General features: G+C 31.6%; 1 protein-coding gene across 1 annotated transcript; it reads right to left on the reverse strand.

Annotated features, from left to right (window-relative positions):
* Positions 1-11,379: 11,379 nt before the first annotated feature.
* Positions 11,380-14,709, reverse strand: LOC145820932 (serine/threonine-protein kinase AFC1-like). The gene is made up of 9 exons (XM_082917602.1): positions 14,417-14,709; positions 14,283-14,331; positions 14,054-14,168; positions 13,725-13,816; positions 13,051-13,195; positions 12,889-12,953; positions 12,445-12,542; positions 12,253-12,358; positions 11,380-11,875 (listed from the first exon to the last, which is right to left on the reverse strand). Exons 1-9 carry the CDS (start codon positions 14,677-14,679, stop codon positions 11,717-11,719), a joined length of 1,092 nt encoding a protein of 363 aa, XP_082773728.1. The 5' UTR covers positions 14,680-14,709; the 3' UTR covers positions 11,380-11,716.
* Between the last annotated feature and the right edge of the window lie 265 nt (positions 14,710-14,974).

Here is a 14,974-nt window from a genome sequence, read left to right on the forward strand (position 1 = left end):
ATTTTATCCCCATAAATTCAATAACAAAAAAGTCTTGCACATATTACTTTTTATCGATTTTTTTTTTTTTTTATAGCCGACTCACAATTTGGTTTTAATTTTTTGGATTCAATTTTTTAAAATTTAAGTTTTTTTTTTTTGTAATTTTTTTTTTAGTGTATATTTTAAAATTTTTAATCAATTTTTTTTTAAAACTTTTTTAGATGCACCTTACTTAGATGTATCTAAAAAATAAAATATTTGTAAAAAAATATTTTAAAAAATCAATAAATACACAAAAATACGAAAAATATATTGAGTTCTCGTTTTTTTTTTTTTTTGTATTTTTGGTATTTAGTAAATTTTCTAAAGATTTTTTCACAAATATTATATTTTTTTTAAGTGTATTTATGTTAAGTGTATCTAAAAATTAAAAAATTACTTAGAATATTAAAAAAATTAATGAAAATAAAAAAATAAGAAAAATAAAAAAATTAATTTTTTGAAAAATAAATTCTGAAAATTCAAAGCAAACAAGCGGTCAACCTCACTCCTATCATGAGTAGGTGCTAGAAAATATGATTAAAATTATAAATAAAAAAAAAATACACAATGGAAAATCTCTAATCTTATACATATCCAAAATCTAAAATAGAGCTTCTACTCAACTTGTTATCAGTGTAATGTTGACATAGTATTATTAAATGTTAATATTAAAAATTTTAGTTTGTTTAGTACATTCCTAATTTTTCTCACTTTTCTAATGATTTTTAAGAGAAGTTAAAATAAATTTTTTGACAAAAATTGAGTTTACCAAACAAGTCCAAACTTTTTAAGTAAAATATACATTTTTAGCTAATAAATTGACTTTTAAACTATAATTAAATGAAACCTTAGATACACTAGAAAAATTCAAATTACATGAGTTTGACTAGATTAAAATTCATATGAGATTAACTCAAAAAACAGGCATTGTTTGGTTTGTTTTTGAGAAACAAATTTTGGAGAAAATTTCCAAGATTTTGTTTAGTGATTTTAGAAAAAAAAAAATTCAAAATCACTTTATCTCTCCTACACATTTTTTTTTTGAACTATCTCTTCTACACATTAATCAATCATTTTTTCTCTCTTCTCTCTCCTTCTCAATCACTTTTTCTCTCTCACAAACATCAAGTCATTCCAAACTCCCATACTCCAAAACTATTTTCAAAATAAAAAATGTTTCATACCACTAATTTTGCACCACTAATGCACCACCAATGATGTGGCATCATGTGGACTCCACCATTGATGTGATAGTTTGGCCTTTGTTTTATGTATTTTTATTTTTTTTTATATTGCCACCTCATTAGTGATGTTTTTAGATTTTCAAATTTAGTGCTCTAAATCACCACTCTTTCAAAATATACAACCAAACAAATCCAAAAAATTTCTAAACTCTATCCTCCAAAATCTTTTTTGAAAATTTATATCCCAAAACCAAACCAAACACAAACATATTTTAGAACTAGCTAGTTAAATTTTTAAGCTAAATCTAAACAGTTTACTGCATGACTCGACTCGACTCATTTACAACCATAATTGATTGAAAAAAAAATTAGAAATGAAAACTTTAAAGATTGGTGCGTTTGGTTTGTGTTTTAAGATAATTTTTCAAAAAAAAATTTGGGAAAGAGAATTTAGAAATTTTTTTGGTTTGTTTGATTGTATATTTTGAAACAGCAATGGTTGGTGGCTCAAAAATATGTGGCTCGAATGGATCAACTGTTAAATAATGGCTGAATGAAAAAAATATCAGCAAGGGTCTAGATTATTTGTTTAGTGAGGCTTGAAAAAATTATAAATAAAAGTAAAAATTGACATTTCTGAAAAACATAAAAAATTATTATGTTTGTTACCCATAAAAAAAATTACAAATAATTTCATTTCATTTTCTTTTTATTTAACAAATATTATATCCAAACTTATAATTTTTTCAATAATATTATATCCAAATATACACAAAAAAATATTTTTTAATACATGTAGCCATGGCGGGCCGAGGAGGAAAAGAAACCAACCCCACCCTACTTCCTCAATGGGAATGGGAAATGCTTGTGGACCGGGTTGGAGATGCCAATTTGTGTACATATGTAAATCATTTTCTTGGGGGAGAAATTATCAAAGCATATAATAAATTTCAGCAAAATTTGACACTCAAAAAGATGGGCATGGGTTAAATTAAAAACGCTGGGTCACATAAAACATGTTGCCATTTCAACACGTATAGTTCCTTCACTTTTGAAACACTTCTCAATTCAAAAAACAAAAAAACACACACAAGAAAGTGCATTAAAATAATTTAGGTGATTAAATTAATGCTCACGTGCCTTTTTGTACCGAGTTTTCTCAATAGTCTATACATATCAAGAAAATCATAGTTTTATCTAAAATTGTAGGGAACTTCTGCTTAATCCACACCATTTCTATTTTGATATCAACTTCCCAATCAAAACGTGTTTAGTATTTGATAGGTAGTTGATATTGAAACAATTGATTTTTGTTTTTGTAAGTTGTTGGAGTGTTTATCAAAATAAATAAATAATTGTACAATCAAAATAAATATGAGTAAGAAGAGAAAATATCAGATTTACGTGATTTGAAAAATTTATCTACATTCATGGATATTACCGCTCGTCCACTATATTAAATTATGTATGTATTACACATCATATCTCCAAATATATGAATATATAATAAATCGGATTGATGTATGGTAATCTCGCTCTCTTTAAGAAAATTCAAGCCCTTCTCGGTTAATAAAACTACCACTCCCTGATGTAGTAGAATATTACATATTAGTCTGTCTCCTCCAGAATATAGCAGTCCGACTTTTAGTCGTATTGATTCAACCAACCCTACATAAGTAGGCAATTCCAAAACTCCACCACAAAAACACCCTTACAAATTGTCTAATAATCTCTATAAACACAATATAAAATATATACGAATACATTTATTCTCCACTTAAAATATGAATTCACAAACTCTAATTTATATACATACACACACAAATAAAGAATTCTCGCATTTAATATAATAATGAATCAATTGTGACTCACCATAATAAATCATATAACTCATAACCTTTCATATGAATTATATGGAATGTTATTTACCTGTAATAATTCGCTGAGAGATAAACTTACACTCAACCCTTTCAATTCACCATATTGCAATATTATATAACTATAATTTTATTAATTACACTGAATGACATAATATATGTATACACACAAATGCATCACAATATATATATATATATATATATATATATATATATATATATATATATATATAATTTTAATATTAAAATAACATAATTACATTTATGCACCAACATAAGTAACACGTAGCCATTAAGAGTACACTACAAGAAAAGTTGCCTATTGCAACGTTTCTTTTATGACGTTTATGAAAAACGCCATTATAGATTAGTTAAATACAACGTTTTCAAAACGTTGTCTCTCATCTCGGTAATATGGCGCCGCTTGGGTCAATTTGTTGACACCGTTCAATACTCCGTCCATTTCAAAAACGTCTCTCACTCTCACTCGCACTTTTCCACAATCCAAACTCTTTCTCTCTCACTCAGAAACCCATTCGATTTGAAGCTCAGAAACCCTCATTCTCACTGATCAGCTCTCACTCTCGCTCTCGCTCTCGCTCGATTTCAAACAAACTCACACGATTTCAAACACTCTCTCACTTGATTTCAAACAAACTTGCTCGATTTCAAAACTTGTTGCAGATTTTGAAAGCCACCAGATTTGCGCTTCTCTTCCGATTTTGGTTCTCCTCTCTTTCGATTTGTGAGTTTCGATTTTGTGAGTTTCGATTTCGATCCTTTGGTCAATCCAGATTTTGAAGAATGTATACATTGGAACTGATATCTTGCATGTTTTGTTGCTGCTCTGTTTTGTTGCAGATCATATATTGGAACTGAACATTGGAACTGAGTTTCGATTTTGAAGATTTTGCTCAATCGGTCACTCAGATTTGTAAGTTTTTATTATATATGATATATATATATATATATATTACACAAAATCATCGAGTACATCATCCAGATCTCGCTCATGGGTGAACAATACATATATACATGTATATGTGCTCTCTCTGATATTGTGTTTATTGTTTTGGTTCTATATATATACATGACCTGTATGTGTGACTGCTTGTTTAGGTTCTTTGGATGATTTTTAGTTGTCAACTTATTTTGGATATTTTTCTTTTACACTGCTATAAAGGTTTATTTTCTCAATTAGGGAAAATAGTGCTACAACGCTTGGTCGAGTTGCCTGGGTTTGTCCAGGGGTTGTATCACCACACATGGTGCATTGTCTTAGGAGTTTTTGAGTTGTTTGGGAAAAGATTGAAAGCTGGAGAAGGGGGTGGGATGGAAAACTTATGTTTGGGTCCCATATTACAGTGACAGGTTTATTTAGTTGCATCTCTATTGATGGTTAATAAGAGGGGATCCCTGCCAACCACACAACTATATTGACTTTGTCCGATCTCTCTCTCTGCAGATTATTGGAAAAGGTGCTTCATATATGTGTCTGTATTTGATGCACACTACTCTTTACATGTAACATGACATTTTTTTATTTTTCTATATGATGAAATTTAGAGAACAGAAATGTAGCCTTCAGTTTTTTGTTCTTTGATTGGAAGATGACATTGAAATAATAGAAATTCTTTAGGGGCCCAAATTGCTATTCATTTATGTGCCTCATGGTATTCTAGTTTTGCGCTGGGCAACACACACACACACACACACCACCAACAACAACAACAACAACAACAACAACAACAATATATATATATATATATATATATAAAAAAAAAAAAAAAAAAAAAAAAAAAGGTGGCGTTTTTGAAAAAACGCCACTAAATGACGTCATACATTAGTCTGACGGAAGTTATAACCGGAGTCAAAGATTTTGCGGCGTTTTATAAAACGCCATCTAATGTTTTTAGCGACGTTTTTCAAACGTCGTAGAGCTATTGCGACGGCCGTATCAGCGGCGTAAATATTAAACGTCATTGTACCTTTTTACGGCGTTTTTCAAGCTTTTAGCGGCGTTTTTAAAACGCCACTAAAACTCCAATTTCCTGTAGTGGTAACAAACTAAAATGGGTAAATTACACTGACACCCTTGAGGTTTATGTTTATTACAGTTCCCCCTTCACATTTGGGAAATTACACTGACCCCCTTGTTAATTTAATTTTATGTATGATGATCATTACGGTGAGGGGGGAACTGTTATGAAACTTTAAACCTCAGGGAGAGAGATGTAATTTTCAAAATGTAAGGGAGAAAACTGTAATAAACATAAACCTCAGGGGGTGTCAATGTAATTTACCCAAATAAAATTATGCTAGAAACATCACCTATGCCCATATAATCCTATAACGCACTGTAATATTTTTCATTTTAATCTTGTATAACATATATGTGACAGCAACTGTGTATTTCGAAACACATGGATTTGCCTTTGAACTACATTGGTACAAGGAAGAAGAAGTCTTCACTTTATAAGGTGTTCAATTGTATTGGGTTGATAGTGATGTGGTAAAGGAGTGGGCCTCGTGCACACATAGGTCACCACCAAATGGGCCAACATAAATTTTTGGAATTGGCTTCATAAATTCTAATTTTATAGAAAAATCCTTAATTTGTTACCTCTAAAGGGGGGCTGGGGCTTAGGGTTATTGGTCAATTACATTTTTTGAACAAAATACTTTTACTCAAAACATTCAAAAGTCTTTTTCAACTTGTAGTAGTACTTAATTGAGTCCCATTCACAAAAGCAAAACAAATGATGAATCCAGTAGTAGTACTTAATTGCCTTTTCTTTGTCAAAATAGAATTAACCACCACCAACATTTATATCAGTTTGATTACCTCTTCTTGTCAGTCTAGGAATAATCCTCAAATCACAGGGCACAATTTGCATATCCATATGAGAGAGAGAGAAACGTGTTGAAGTTTTTTATAGGCAAAAATACTTCTTTTGTTTACATCAAATTATTCAGTATTTTCCTTTACTAGTAAGGGCAAAAGTTATGACAATCACGATACCATAATGTGACAACCCTCACCTCTGATTTATGTTAATTCATGTTTAAGAATGATAAGTGATTGATTATGAGGAAATCTTGAGCTGATTACATGAGTGTGTTGTCTTAATTGCATTTCTATCTGTTTGTTATAGAATGATTTGTTCATGTTTTAAGTTCCGAATTGCGAATTAAAAGCCTTATCGACGACCGAATCAGAAATTGATTAGTGTTATATGCTAATTAGAATTTATGTGATTTTATGGTAAGTTTAATTAAAATTCAATTTGGAATGATTAAATTAGAATTATTAAAGTTAAATTACATCAACTTGAGTTATTACGAAATTGCCATTGGGTGGGCCACTTTTACAAATCTTGTTTGGAACTCAATTCTTACACCATTCTTCATCCTTGCCCTAGACCAAACCGTATGAGAGAGGGAGAGTAGGAGAACAAGGTTGAATTCACCTAGATTTTGCTTGAACCTAGAAGATTTGAAGGAGAATTGTATAATTAGGCCTCTACACTTAGAATTGAAGACTTAAGGTAAGGAATTCATCCTCTCAATTGTGAATATAAGTTATTTCTTGCATGGTTCATGGGAAAATTTGGAGTTTAGAGTCAAGAATTAATTTAAGAGTTGAATTGAGAATTAATTCATGCATGCATATACATATTCTTGAATTTTGAGCTTGTTTTTATGAGAATTTCCTCATGCATGTTCATATTTTGGTAGAGGTCCATGAATTCACCATGTTCTTGAGCTCAATCTTGCATTTGATCATGTTTTGGAGCATTAGAGTTCATGGGAACTCATGCATGTTATGTTCTTGCATTGTTCTTCTAGTTTCTTTGAAATTGGTGTTCAATTGGTTTACTTTTGGGTTTTGATTTTATTAAATAATCTTCAAAACTTGTTGTATTATGAGTTTCCAAGTGTTTTCTAGAAAATTGGCCCAAAAGATTGAGTTTTGAGGTGTTGAATGCTTGGTTTGAGCTTTGGAAGCAAATCTAGAAAACCCAGAATTTGGCTTCTACGCTCGAGCGAAGGATTCCACGCTCGAGCAACCGCCTTTGTGTTCTGAGTTCCGCTCGAGCGATGGAATGCTGGCTCGAGCGTAGATTGCAAGCTCTCAGGTTTTCTGCGTGTGCAGACGCACGCTCGAGCGAAGAACGTGTCTCTCGCTCGAGCGAGCATCGAGCAGAGATTTTCAACAACCAGTACTTTTCATGTTTTTGCAGACTGCTCGAGCGAGGAAGTCCACGTTCGAGCGACCCCTCTGTTTTGGTAAGCTCGCTCGAGCGTAGAAAGCCACGCTCGAGCGAGACCCCTATTTTCAGCAAATTTTGAAAAGTGTTTTAAAGTGTATTTTTGTATCCTTATTCCATCCTAGGCATTCCTAGGCCATGTTTAAGGCATCTTAATGAGGTTATTGATGTAGAACCACACCAAGTCAAGATAGGGGTTAAGTCATTACTCTCAAGTGTGTAACTTAGTGTGCGTTCGTTCTATTACTGTGTAGGGTTGGCATCCGAGGACGCTAATTAGCCAGCCTATAGCCTAGTACTCTGTGAGTAACAATATAGTAAAGATATGTTCAATTATGATTATTTCTGAACAATCAACTGTACTGTTTTCTGAAGTGATACTGTTTACTGAATGAATGTTTGTCCTATTTTATGAATTGTACTCGTGGCATCCATAGTAACTTACTGTTACTGTTACTGCTATTGTACTGTTACTGTACTGCTACTGTCACAGAGATCTCTGTCGGTTCCAATGATTGGAACCAATACTGTATACTGTTTTGATGACCATCAACTGACTGTTCGGTTTTTTAAGACCTACTGTACTGTTCTGCTATTGGATGTACCACATATGACTGTTATGGTTTTTAAATGGCTGATATGACTATTTAATTACTGAAAGGACATTCATTCTTAACCTCTTTACACAATTGTTATTCACTGGACTTTAGCTCACTGTTTATATTTATATGTAGGTGTCCAGGCACCGAACCGGAGCTAGGAGCGTCGAGTTAAGCTCCAGTTTTGTCAAGCCAACCATTGTGCCTCACTTCGAGGTTCCAAATCCGTTCAAGCCAAGGCTGTTTTGGGGTGTTCCAGAATCACCCTTTTTGTCTCTGTTTTGTACTGACTGAATAAAACGTGGTTGTACAGTTATGGTGAAGGGATTAGGTCCCTAAACTGAATATTATGTATATCTGAGATGTATATATGTTTTGGTTATGAATGTGGCTTGTTCTTAAAAGTCTTTTTGCATTCAGATTTTCACAGCTCATTGGATATCTTTTTATTTACTGTTTGGCTTCTGCCAGTCCCTTACTCTGTATTACTGTCATTATTGTTAAGTAGGCCTTTGGTAACCATGGGTTACTGGCCGGTTGCGATACTAAACTCATAGGGTCGGGTTTGGGTTTGGGTTGTAACACATAAATACTTGCTTTTGATTTTTGTTACAAAAATAGATACTAACCCTTTGATTTTGTCAACACACAAATTCTATGTGAGTCCCACAAAATAATAATAATAATATTTTAGCCAGTAAATATTGAGTATCATGATAATATTACAAGACAATATAATAAGAATCATAAGAGGACTAGATTAGTGAAATATAAGTTTTATCCACCTATAGTATGTTATTATAAGATTATGCTAATAACACTATAAAAAGTTGTCAATAGCAAACACAAAATGTTAAATAGTTCTAATCTCGATACATTTTTTTACATATTTCAATAGTATAATTTTCTTACAAATTTTTAAAAAACTAACTTTTAAAACTATTTTTAACATTTTGGAGGTGTTTGGAAATTGATTGTTTTTAAAAATAATTTTATGTTATTTTACGAATATATATATATATATATATATATATATATATATATATATATATATATATATATACACACGTAGATAAAATAATTTGACAACTAATAATACCTAATTTGAATTTTTGACTTAAAAAACCAAAGTTCCAAATAATGCTATATCATTGTATTCAATACTAGAAGGATAAGCACACTACGTGTGCTATCAAAATGATCATGGCAATTGTGAATCTCTCTGTATATTATTCTTTGTGAGTCTTTATATTTGTCAATAACTGCTTTTGAGGCTATATAGAGGTAGTTATACAGAAATAATTATAAGGGATATTTAAGGCCTTCTTTGAAGACGAAGTATTTTAATTATAAAGTCACTATAAATTATCACACCATTTTCTTTATTTTTTTACATATTTTTTCGTAAAAAGTTAAAAAATTACTAAAATAACTTATTCTCAAATGAAACCTAAAAATGAAATAAAAAAAAAGGGTGTAAGTGCCTTGCATATGGTATGCAAGGCACACCTAAGAAAGGTCCTTCATTTTATTCCTTCAGCACTGATTTAGTACTCTAAAATGGTAGCATAAATGTCAGCTCTAATAAGTTGGCAGTGTAAAAAAAAAAAAAAAAACAAAGGTCAAACTATCACATCAGTAGTGAAGTCCACATGGTGCCACGTCATTAGTGGTATATTAGTGATGTTGAATTAGTAGTCTGAAACATTTTTCCTTTCAAAGACAATGAATAACAGCCTCCTGAAACCATGAAAATCTCACTTTCATTTGGTTGTACAAGAGAGAGAGAGAGAAAGAGAGAGAGAGAGAGAGTTATTTAATAGACTTGCGGCCACAACTTGTTGGAAATGGTTATAAAATTCTGGATAAAACCAGAATTTTTTCCTAAGTTATGTCTATTTTTTAGGTGGGCCCCGAGTGTCGATTTACTCGGGTCAAAGTGGTAACGCGTTCTATGCCGCGTTGTGATTCACGTGGTATATTTGGTTGCCAAAATTGATAAAAATGTAATATTAAACCTTTAAGTTAATATAATTGAAGAACCCCCCTATCTTGAGATAATTCAACTTGGTTCCAACCCCTTTCCTTAATGGATATCGCAATTTTCATTTGATATTTACAAGTAATACACATGCAAGTGAAAGAATTGAAGAAATTGTTATTGCAATACCAAAATTAGTTTCACACACGCTATGAACATGCATTGCTTAATACAATAAAGTTTGAAAATGTGGCAAATGACAAAATGGGTGTTTTACTTATCACCTTAGTGGGAGTTACTTATTCACTCAAAAAAATAAATAAAAATTAAAAAACACCTTAATGAGAGTTTAAAATATTATTTTAGCGGCATTATTATGGATAATATACATTATTTGTGGGTGCAATTACAGCTATAAATGATAATGACATGGTTTGTTGGTACTCTATGTCGTAAATTGTCAAAATATTAGAGATGACTCAAACCATTAGATTATTTAATTTGTCATTTAAATTTTATTAAAAAATTATAAAATATTTCTTCTTATCGGAGGTCTTGTAAAAAAATTCTCATTTTGATTTTAGGTCTAAGATCTGAAAAAATTTGAACTGCTACTATAAAATGAGCATATAACTCTCTTATATCTGTTACGTGTTTCACATTTATTCTCAAGTTGAGTGAAATTTTTAATGGTATATTTCAATTCACAAACTACAAATGAATTATGTGGTCATTTCCAAACGTTAGAGGATAAATTAAACAAGCTCCAAAACACATAGAGATAAAGTGAAATTTGTCCTACACTCTTTCTTCAATAAAATTGAAAGCAACGAAATTGCAATTTTTAATCAATCAAATAAAGAGAAGAGACAAAATGATTTTTTCTTGAGAAACAAAAAAAATCTTTGTAAGGAATTAAGAATTCTATGCTTTAAAAGAAGTCTGTTTTTTTTTTTTCAAATTTTTGTTATATATAAAATTTATACAAAAAAATCTAAAAAATAATTTATAAACACAAAATATCTTTATGGGTGTTTTATTTTAAAGTGAAAAATCCATATTATACAAAAATTATATATAAATTTTTTTATATCATTACTAAAAAAAAAATGATATCATGATATTTATTATGTCAATATAGCTATACTAACCATATTTTTACATGATATGTAATACGTGACATACACAATAACTGTTGTAATGATATTTATACAAATTTCATTCATATTCATATTCAATCATTAATAGTTATGCGTGCTAATAAAAAATGATATAAAATTATGATAAACATAGAATTAATTTTTTTTAAACAAATTTTTTTTTTGTTGATAAATCTATTTTTTTGAACAATTTAAATGATGTCAATTTATGAAAACCCTTAAAAAAAATTTATATAATACTACATAATTCTAAAAAAAAAAATTCAAAGTTCAATAGGTTCAATTCAAAGAAGAAAATCACAATACCAGGATATATTCTAACAAATTATTGACTAAATAACTTCTTCATCAATGGAATGCAACAGACTTTATGGGTAATTCAGTCCAAATACGATAGTAGTATAAGAGGAAACCGAAAAAAAAGAAGGGAGGAGACAAGGAGAAACAAGGAAGAAGGGTATACACTTCTATACAGAAACAGCAGTAACAAGCAGCTCAGAAGAAATGATGTTGCCGGTCAAAAACTATTGAATGGCGTCGAATTTTCGTCTTCGTTTTCTTTAAACTTTTTGCTTGACGAGTAATCACTTACACTCATGAAAGCATTAGACAAGATCCAGTTAGAAGGGATAGCCACAATTTCTCATCTCTCTGGTGAAGAAAGGATGTCTAAGAGCTTCCCTTGCTGTGAGCCGCTCTGCTGGGTCATAATGCAGAAGCCCTTGCAAAAGATCAATCATATCACCAGCAGAGTGATCCACATGGTCCATTATCAAGTTCTGCAATATACATAAAGAATAAACAGAAAAGGAAAAAAAAGAAAAGAAAGAAAATATAAGAAAAGATCAAATTAATACATAAAGAAGACAAGGGCAAATATCACAAGAAGAACAAGGTTTTCGTCTCTGAATATATTCACATGATCATAAACCAAACATCATTATTCAATGTTGGAAATGCAAATTAATCTCTTGATGATGCAAATTAATCTCTTCATAATGTCATCTGTTTCCTGTATGTGCCAAATGGGATCACACATCCGGCAGCAGGAGGAGGCATTTTAATGATAATGAAAGACACTTAAGTCACACCCTTTACTACAGCTTTACTCAGTTGCCTAACATGAGAGATGGATGACATAATATCTATCAATTACCTGTAGGCAGGGTAATTTCCCAACTGCCCTCATACTTTCTTTGGAGCTTGCACCCTTTGGCCAATCCAAGTGTGCACTCCTCTTGAAATATTTCTTAGCACCACGGCTGAAAAAAATACAAATAAAAGCTTTATACATGGGATGAAGCAGATAAATAGTATGAAATAAACAAACAAAAACAACAGATCTTACTCTGCACTAATAATCATATGATGTGGCAGTGGCCCTAGCACCCTCTCCATCATAGCTAGATGTTCCAAGTTCTCTTGTGCTTCGAAAAGGGTCTCACCCTGTTAACAAACAAAGTAGAAGTCAAAAAAATGCCATAAATAGAAGCGTGATTGAATGAAGTATGCAATGATGAGTGAACAGAACAACTAAAACTCAGATCAATTACAAGGATATTTATTTTAGACACTGATTTCCTTCCCAATAAATTAATTCTATAACAACATAACGTTTGAAGGGTGCTCATCTTATAAGTGATTGGTCACCACATTGAAAATTGGACGTTCCACTGAATCTTCTAAATCCTTCTTAGCAATTTGATCAACAGACGAAAGATAAACTAAAACCAACATGCCACTAACGCTCTCAGTAGTAGAAACAAACAAGAAAAAGCACAATCTTACTTACCGAGCAAAGTTCAACAAGTATGCAACCCACGCTCCACAAGTCACAAGGATAGTTCCATCCAAGACCTAGTGAAAACAAAACAATAAATAATTTTAACACATCAACATTAAATGACAAACATAAAAATACTGACTACAAAATTTGATAACAAATGGCCATTACCAAGAATAACTTCTGGTGCACGATACTGACGCGTTGACACCAGGTAGGTGTGGTCCTCATGTCCAAAAGTAGTACTCCCAAAATCAATTAGCTTAATAGCACTTGACTTTGGCAGATTGTTGCATATAGTCAAAACATTAGAGATCTGAAGTTAAAATAAGAATCAAATTCATAAGCACCAGCCTAGCAACAGTATTATTGATTTACACAGTTTATCTCATCAACTAATATCAATACTCGATTTACATGAAAAATTAGACCAAAGATTTTTATTTGCAGTAATTCAGGACAAATGCAGCAAAAAGAATAACCAAAATATCAATTGTATCCACAAATAGACTCCAAATGAAAAGGCCAACATATCAGTTGGGTTTAAATATAAAACCCTTAGGCTGCGTTTGGATCAAGGATGTGAGGAGGGATTTGCGAAGGGAACGGAAATAGGAAGGGGAAAGTGAATGAAATAGAAGCTCAATTTTTGTCATCCCTTTCTTTTTCCGTTCCCTCCACAAATCGCTTCTCAATCCTAGATCCAAACACAGCCCTATTGAGATGGATTGGAACACACCCTAATCTTGCCAAGTCTGATTTGCATGCACACACAAATGCAAAACTCTTTTAAAGATAAACTAATAAACAAATAAATAAAGAGAACATATCACATGAGTCAATACCCTATAATCTGGCACTTCAACATATTCTGATGAAACAAGAAGTATGTTTTCTGGTTTCAGATCTGTATGAATCAGGTGTAAATCATGCATACCTGCAAAAGCAAGTGAGCAAAATGAATGAGAATCAGAAGTAGAGTTGATCATCAATACTAATCATGCTTGTGCAAACAAAGATTACTCTGGGTTTCAATCTACTGTTAAATAAATCAAAGATGGAAATAGGAGTCCCAGTGATTCCCAAATCTGAGCTTAATTAAAAAAGCATTTGAGCTGCTGAGCAATAAGTTGAAGCATTTATAGAAAAAATGATGCAAGATGTGTGCACACACATGCTACAGATTCCAAAAGTTGTCTGCCAAACTCCCGAACAAGATCAGTTGGAAATGAACGATAGCTGTTTTTGCAGAGAAAATCGTATAAGCTTGGTCCAAGCTTCTCAAATACCTGTTAAGACCATTAAATCCATCCGCAAGTTTTTAAATCACAGAATATCCAGGCACAAAGGGACATCATCGCCCTTTCAAATTAATTAAACCACAAGTATCAATAAATACTTACAATACAAACATGATTACGATAGTCAAACCAATCCCGTATTTGCACACAACTGCAAAGAATAAAAACAACTTATACCCAATTACTGTAAACTTTTACAGTTAAAAAGGGACGAAGATATGGAATCTGATGCGTACCGTGTGCTACCAACATCATGCCTGGAAAGTTCCTGTAGGACACCAATTTCAATCATGGCAGCTTCCCGGTACTTGTTTATTGAACGAACAATTTTAATTGCTACAATCTCTTTCCTTTCATAGTCTAAACATTCCAAGACTTTCCCAAAAGTCCCTGCAATTATATTACCCAATGGATTTAATTCATCGAATGAATTAACAATGACGGGAATATGGGATGTCAATTTGAAAAGTTTATGGAACCCAAAAAATGAGTGTTTCATATTAATACCAATCTCTAGAAGACTCGTATTAATAACAAAAATAAATAATAAATAAATAAAAAAAGAAAGAAAGGAACAGGTAAAGGGAGAAGGAAAGAAGCTGAAGGAAAAACTAACCGTCACCCATTTTACTCAAAATCCGGTCTGCAAGTACAAGTAAATAAAATATGTTATTGGTGAACAGATTACAAATCAAAGAAAAAACTGAGAACATGGATCCACAAATAATAGGACATATCTAAACCGAAGATCAATTAATTTGTTATTTTTAAAAATTTTTTAGAAATGAATTAGA

This window comes from Camellia sinensis, chromosome 3, assembly GCF_055761805.1.
Source record: "Camellia sinensis isolate YWXY chromosome 3, ASM5576180v1, whole genome shotgun sequence".
Taxonomy (NCBI): domain Eukaryota; kingdom Viridiplantae; phylum Streptophyta; class Magnoliopsida; order Ericales; family Theaceae; genus Camellia; species Camellia sinensis.